This window comes from Calidris pugnax, unplaced genomic scaffold (assembly GCF_001431845.1).
Source record: "Calidris pugnax isolate Ruff unplaced genomic scaffold, ASM143184v1 scaffold219, whole genome shotgun sequence".
In the NCBI taxonomy this organism is placed as follows: Eukaryota; Metazoa; Chordata; class Aves; order Charadriiformes; family Scolopacidae; genus Calidris; species Calidris pugnax.
Window position 1 is genome coordinate 4,729,558 of NW_015094507.1, and position 7,585 is coordinate 4,737,142.

Below are 7,585 nucleotides of genomic sequence, written 5' to 3' on the forward strand. Positions count from 1 at the left end.
GATATTTTGTGAGCAGCAACATTAAAAGGACGCTTGGCAGTTAATGTGGTGGGTTAATTATGCAAAGAGTGTTTTCCTGCCAGCACATATACATTTGCTGTCTTATCTGCTTCATTTGTTGCCCACTAGCTCTTCCACTGTGAAAAAAATACAAACAGGAACCCCAGCTGCCTTCCATTATAACATTTTATGTGCTACTGTCCGAGTTGCTCCTTCTGGGATTCTTAAGGATCACGACCATACAGATGTATGTAGACAGTTCTGTAACGTCTTTAGATAATAGTGTGATAGCACAAAATAGTTCATTTAGGGTTTCATGTGTGATGAAAAGAATTTATATTATTTTTTTATAGAGGGACTTGGTGCCTGAGCTGAGCTCTCAGTCCTGCTTTGCCCGAGACAAGTTTATGTTAATTTTCTTTGTCAATTAACTTTCAAGAGAAATAGAAAATATTTAAGCTTTCCACACCTTTAGCTAGTGGTCTACATGCTACCCAGCTTCATATACTCCAGTGCCCTTACATATACAGCATTTCAATCTGCAGATTAAGCACAGCAACAGATCAAAATAATGTGGGTTTGGGATTTTTTTGTGAAACCATGATTGTAAAATTGTCAGGAGGGTGTGGATAAATCATTGGGAAAACTGGAAAAAAGTATAAAAAAAGACATATTCCTGTAGCTCTTGTACACTATGGGACTGAAGAGATTTGCCTTCCTACAAAAAGCCTCATGTAAAATCCAGATAACATTTGAAAATTAAAAAATATAAACCAACAGGAATGACAGAGGCAGTTGCTGGAAGGGCTTACTGTGCTGGATAGAGATTAGAGGATTTATTTCTACTTCAACAACAGTACAATTAAAAGTCAGAAGAGAAGTGGTAAATATAACACCCTTGCTATAAATATTCTAAAAGAGAAAAACTTTGAACATGTCAAAAGCACAATGTTTAAGAAGTTGTTCATTAAATCCCCTATGGCTCAACAGCACTTTTTATTTATTCATTCTTCCTCGCTTTTTTTAAACTTTAACATGAATTTAGCATGATTTATTAGCACATCGATTAAAGGTGTTTGTTGCAGAACATCATACTTTCATGTATCTGCTAACAAAGTAATTTGCAAATATGTTTTGGAAGGAACAGAAGGAATATAAAAAAAAAAGAAAAGAAAATACTGCCTTACGTGGTATAGAGCCACTGAAAACTTGGAACATTTTCCTATATACAATGCCAACACCATTTTAATAGAGCTGTAGAAACAAAGCCCCAGAGCCCCTAGACCCACGCCTAACTTCTTTCCCTCCCCCCAAAAACACACACCCTGATGGTGGTACTCACTCGTGCGAGGGGACGCCGTTGGCGACGACGCCTTCGTAGCGGCTGATGCCCTTCTGCTGGGTGACGCTGATCTGACCGCCCAGCTCGTCGGCGATAACGCCCGCGTGGACGGCCGACTTGCACAGCAGCGAGGTCTGGAAGGCAGAACAAGCCAAAGCTCAGAGGATCAGCCTGACAAACTGCTAATGCTTTTCACTTCCGAGCCCCGAGCACACCGCTGCTACAGCTCACGCAATCCGGCAAAGGCTCAAGAGGACTCAGCGGCAGGGGAGGGAGAAAGAGCAATAATCTTTGAAAAGAATATGTTTCCAAGTCACCTTTTTTTTTTTTTTTTTTTTTCAAAAGAAAAAGCAAATAATGTATCTACCTGGGCTTGCACAGAGCAAATCCAACAGCCAAGGGGATGTAACGGCGTTTGCCCAGCGGTAGTTACTAAACAGAGTGAAATTTTTTAATGGCAGGTGAAGGTGATCGCTGCAATAATAACTCAGTCTTCTTGGATTCACCCCAAAACGAGACTGGATGCTGGAGTGGTTGGTTTCCCCTCGGAAGCACAGAGGGATGTGGGGCGAGGGAAGGGGGTGGTACCAAGAAACATGAGGAGGCTCATCCTCCCCAAAGGGATGCTGCAAATCCCTCTGCCCCCAGCGGCTGCTGGACTCGAGGGAATTCCTTCCAAGGGACCACAGCTCCAGAGAACTGTTTTTACGAAGGGCAGTCATTAAAATCAGTGTGAAAATCATGTCTCATGTGCCACAGAAGAGTTTGTACCCGGAGAAAAGCATCCCTGCAGGCAGGCGTGGAGCAAACCCCAGCACTCTCCAGACAGCGTGGTTTGTCACTCCCCTTTTTTTTTTTTTTTTTTTCTCCAAATGAAAAAGCAAATAATCTGCTTCTGAGAATTCACTGCAAGATTTTAACCTGGTAAGTATCGCATCACTTTTCAGGAAAACCAAGTCAAATGCAAGGCAACTCTTCTTTGCAAAGAGAAAACGGTAATTACTTGATGGGATTGCCAGAAGGCAGACCTATCTACTATCGCACCCTAGGGCTTGGGCCATGGCACACATTAGGAGATTTGGCTATGTGTTGACTAGCTGCTGCTGGGTTTTTAAAGTGTAGCCCATTGGCCCATATCTCAGGTGGGATAACGCAGAAAAATCCAGGCAGGACAGCTTGTGTGCCAACTAGGTGGCAATAACGTACCACTGGGCTAGGGCAGGGCAGAGAAGGGCCAGTGGAAAGGTGCAAAGGAGACGTTCCTGGGGGCTACTGGTCTCGTTCACATGGGTACAGGTTGGGCTCAACTGCTCCACAAGCTGGGGTGCCCGTCTGTCCCCTCCAGGGAGGGGTGGGGACACAAAAGCAGCAGGGCTTCAGGGGAGCCCCCCAGGTTCTTCCCACCAGAAAAGCTTAATCCCTCTTAAGAGTGGAGGGAAACTTTCTTTCAAAAATTCCTCAGCGCAGATAAGATCTGCATGAGGTCACGCCATGTGCTGCTTTTCTTTCCTAATCACCCATACGAAGGGCAGGAATAACTCCAGCTAATGAGAATGTAAAATGGCATTTCTTTGTTGCTTCAGCTCTGCCACTTTCCAGGCTGGAGCAGGGTGCTCAAATAACTGGATGAACAGGTTAAACGTGAACACTGACGTTTTGGAAACTCAGCAACTACTATATTTGTGATAGGGTGGGATTTTACTTCAGCGGTATGATTCAACTGACTCCACCGTAGAGATGTGAAGATTTCACAGGCATGACAGGAGAGTCCAGGGTGAGGGGCACAGAGAGGGCAGAGCACCGTGTGATGTGAACTGTGGATAAATGCAGCCACTCAGGCAACTTCTTCGCTTTAAAGAACAAGCAGTTAAAACAACCCAAGAGGTTTGTAGTTATCAGTGGGACGTGATTAAGCAGTGTATAATTATTTATTTCATCTCAGAGCAGATTGCTGGGATACTGCAGGCATAATTGTAAAGAAAACCCGCGTGTTACTGAAATGTATTTCCTTTCCTACAAAAGATAGCTTTAGAAAAGAAATGCACATGGGTTCCAAACTAGTAAAACCTGAAGTCATAGGAATAGCACTGCCTCAAAAGTGCAGGGTTTCTCCAGAAAGCCAGAAACCACAAGCCAGTAGGTGTATTTGAGAATCAATGGACTTTGTTCTCCCAAGATCGATTGGTCTGTTTGAAAAGTATCTCCCTGTGCTTGTATACTGATAACATGCTCATATACTGATAATAAAAGGTATATCTAACACAACTGGGAAGAATTCCTCACAAAAGCCAAGCTGCAACAGTTGAAACCAAGTTGTGCTATGCTTCTCTCTTCTGTTTTTACAATTTTCCCCTCATTATCCTGTGTACTTACATCTCTGTATCCTTCTCCGATATTCCCAGAAATGTCACCTGCTATGTCTCTGCAGCCAGCGGGACAGTATCTGCTGTAGTGAGAGAAGAGAGGCTTGTTTAAAATGTGAACTGTAGTGATGATACACAGAAACAAACTCCCATAAAAGAAATTATCTCAAAATGATAAATATTTTAGCAGTAACTTCTGGCTGATAGTCTGTTAGTGAGTCCAGGAGGCCCTGGAGTTCATGAGTGGACTGTACACAGCAGCACACAAAGAACCAGAAAAGCAGTTTTGCAAGGGCATTTCTGTTTAATTCTCTTTTTCTAAAAATGCTATCTCACGAGTTTTCAGCATAGCCCAGATAAGAAGCCTACATGCACATCCAGACAGTAGCCAGAAGAGCACAATTTATTACCATTTCAAACCCTATCACAAGGTTCAAAGAAGCAAGAAATTATAGCTTGTCCTCAGATAATCTTGTATCAGCTAGGGTGTGATCCACTCTTAGGAGACACACTGGAATTTGAGGCTATTTTGAATTTCAAAGTGGAAACCCTTTTTACATATACCACTTATACGTGTTCTCAAATGAGACTTGCTCTGTAACTCTGTTCCCTCATCTTTCTGGGCCACAGACTTCCGTCCTGCACCACTGCTTCTCACAACTGGGCCTTGGACTATTGCAGCATCAGAGCTCAAAGAAATTCACTTCCCCCAAAAACCAAGGCTGCACGTGCCTTACATGACATTCTCTAACAGTCGGACCAGGTGACAGCTACAGCGCAGAGAGCTGCAAACCCTCTTTACCTGTATTCGGCCTTTGTGTAGTGGTTCGCTCGTTCCAAACATGTGATTAGATCTGTGAAAAGTTTACAAAAGTCAATCCCCATCGCAAGACGTAGAAATACAGACAAATATTTGGCTACACATGAAATGACATTTAGAGATCTCTCTGTATAATACTTAAACAATTTTATTAGATAGAAAGCAAGAGCTATGGTTTCCCCTCATTCTTTTAATCTCTCTTCTATTCTTCTTACATTTTACACCTTCAATAAAGTTGCACAGATCCCCAGAACATCAAATGTAGGAATCAAATCTTAATCTACCCCATCCCTTCATCCTTTCTATCACTGGGTGATAGAAGCTAGAGCCCAGAATACAGTGGAGCTTCAAGCAGAAGGTACTAATTTTCTCTTTTACTGGGCCTGTATGGCCCTGTACTGGGCCAATTTGTATAGGTAAGATTTCAGCAGCTATTTTATATGGTTAATGTTACAACTGCTTCTTGCACACATGCTGTTAAAAATATCGTGGTTCACACTAATCCGGAAATATTTAGGACCAAACATTTGAACTAAAGTCTATGTGTGCAGAGAAGATAATGAAAATAGGGGTGACTGTGTCACTAATCCTTCAGTATTTTTGGATTTCACTTTACCTGGATGATCACTACTGGCATAGGACAACAGGAAGCCTCGTCCTGACACGTGGGATCCACTCTCAAAGTGAATAGTTGCTTCATTGCTATCCAGAATGATTTCTTTGGGGACAGGCATCGCATTACCACAGTATGGCCCTACAGACAGAACAAAGAAGATTTCAAAAGTTTAGATGACGTAATTAGGCTGGAATATTCTCAGGATTAGTGAAGAGTTTCATAACGCGCTCATTCTCCTTCAGTACCAATCCAAATATTGACAAAAGGGTTTTGGCTTCGATCCTTTATGGGTATGAGCTCCTAAGTTACCCTGACAAGGAGTGGCCAGCATCCAATTGTCTCTCCACGGTAGCAATTCCAGCATCCACGTCTCTCATCACGTAAGCCTTAAGAGGATGATTAATGCCCTTCAGCCTTTGAAGTACAGCATGCTTACAACTAGCAGTAACTCATTAGAGAAAAGAACAGAACATTCAAAGGCAATCCAAGGGATCTACACAGGGTCCCCTAGATAAACTCTCCAGAGGCATACAGCTCATGCTCCTGTAGCACAGCAGCTATTCAGGAAAGATTAAGATCACAAACAGGGTACCTGATTCTCAAGGACTTGTGTGCCACAAGCCAAATTGCACTACAAGGCAGTAGCACTTTACTCAGAAAATCTCCTAATTTATTTTCCTTTTTAAAACATCATCAGACCATTGAAGTATAAGCTCAAATCTCTGGAGTTTTAAACAAAGAGAGGAAGAGAAAGGAGAAGATTAAAGGAGTGGGACGGGGAGCCAAGAGCCTTGCGCTTACGTTGAATTAGATAAGGGTTTTATAGCTATCAACTGCAGTATCTTGGAACAGTCTTTGGGACACTCCTTTCTTGTGACAGCAGGTGTGCCCAGGACTCTTAATAGTTACATTTGCTCCTTCAGAAGCCGGTTCCTGAGGGGAGCTTTCTTTTGAGATTGCCACAGTCTTCACTCCTGTCTTCTGTCACTACACCTGGGTGCAAACACTTGTCCCTGGCTGCCCTCAGGCAAAGACGACACAGAAAATCCAAAGCAGTTTGGGTACACTTTTTTGAATTTATGAGTATGCTTACAATATAAACTGCTAAGAAGAGGTTTTTTTTTTTAAATGGCAAACAGTTTTTTTTTTTCCCCAAGAGAAAAAACAAACAAGACCCTTTACAAGCCCTCAGCCCATCTGTTCTGTTGAGGTGAATGACAGCTTTTTTGTTTCCTAAAACAAGTCCTTGGGATGAAAAATGATCACTCTGATTTTTCCTAGACAATCTTGTTTTACTGGTGGTAGCTATTTAAGAGCAACTTGGAACTGATTTCTGAGACAGAGTCACAGCACAACACAACTGTGATGAGCAGTACCCTTCCTGATGGGGTCCTAAGAGCATCTGCATTTTGCTTGGTACTCTTGGGGGTGTCTTTCCCAAGTACTTCATTTGCCTTATAAAACCATAGTATCAACCTACAGAGTAGCCCAATCGGATCCAAAGACAGCCAGTTGTCAGCAGAATGGGACAAACTAAAAGAGGAACTCTGTCTTTTGGCTTATAAAAATCATATGGTGAAGCCAGGCAGGCAGAGAAACAAGCAACGAGTGTGACATTTCCCTGGAGTACTCATGTGTTGAAAATGACTCACGACTTAGTCAGAGAAAACAATGCCTGTAAAAAGGGTTAAACAAATTGCTTAGGAAATGAACTTATCAAAAAGACAGCATCTGACATTGTGTCATACCAGACAACTGCACGAGTGATTTATTTGAGAAGGTCTTTTGTGTCAGATTGCAGTGGGAGAAGTAAAGTGCTAACTTAAATTATTTTTTTTTTCAAGAGAGAGAAAGGGAAAGAAGACAGGGAGACGTCACATTTCTTCAAAATGAAACACCTGAGAAACCTTTAGTTCTCTTCTTCTCTCAGGGACTGTCTCTACATATTTTCTCACAGGTGCTCTTTGGCTTTCTCCCTCTCAGCGCTCGGCAGTGACCCGTCTACTCTGTAGGTATAATTTAGTTCACTCAACCACACACCGGTGCCGGATCATGGCTATGTGTCTTCTCCAGTAGCAAGTCTACATACGTTCCAGATAATTATACAAGCAAAACCAATAAAATAAAATACTCTAGACACATACAAGGAGTTGTATAATCCAAATGAAAGCCAAAAATTCAGAAACAATCAGCTTAAGGAATCAACCTGCAATGCCTAAAGACAACTTTCTGCTGTTAAGTAATAAATCCAAGAAGGGTTACCAGGCTATGGTTATATTCTGCGAAAAGCAGTTCTTGCATACTGAGAGACTCCCATAGGTAGCTCAAAACTAAGGGGATTAATTCCTCAGGATTAATTCTTTAAAGGATATAGAAGCAGGAAAGAATATACACTGAAGGAAGGAATATTTTCCAAAAGTTTATCAGTTTTCTGCATAGATTTG

The 7,585-nt window shown here is 42.1% G+C and overlaps 1 protein-coding gene across 1 annotated transcript in view; it reads right to left on the minus strand.

Moving 5' to 3' along the window:
* The window catches only part of DCBLD1 (discoidin, CUB and LCCL domain containing 1), a 50,022-nt gene that overhangs the window by 17,154 nt on the left and 25,283 nt on the right, over nt 1-7,585 (minus strand). Inside the window, exons 3-6 of the mRNA XM_014964782.1 lie at nt 5,142-5,279; nt 4,508-4,559; nt 3,716-3,788; nt 1,343-1,476 (exon numbers count right to left, since the gene is read on the minus strand). Of these exons, the coding sequence (XP_014820268.1) occupies nt 1,343-1,476; nt 3,716-3,788; nt 4,508-4,559; nt 5,142-5,279 (397 nt within the window). The remainder of the gene's footprint in view (nt 1-1,342; nt 1,477-3,715; nt 3,789-4,507; nt 4,560-5,141; nt 5,280-7,585) is intronic.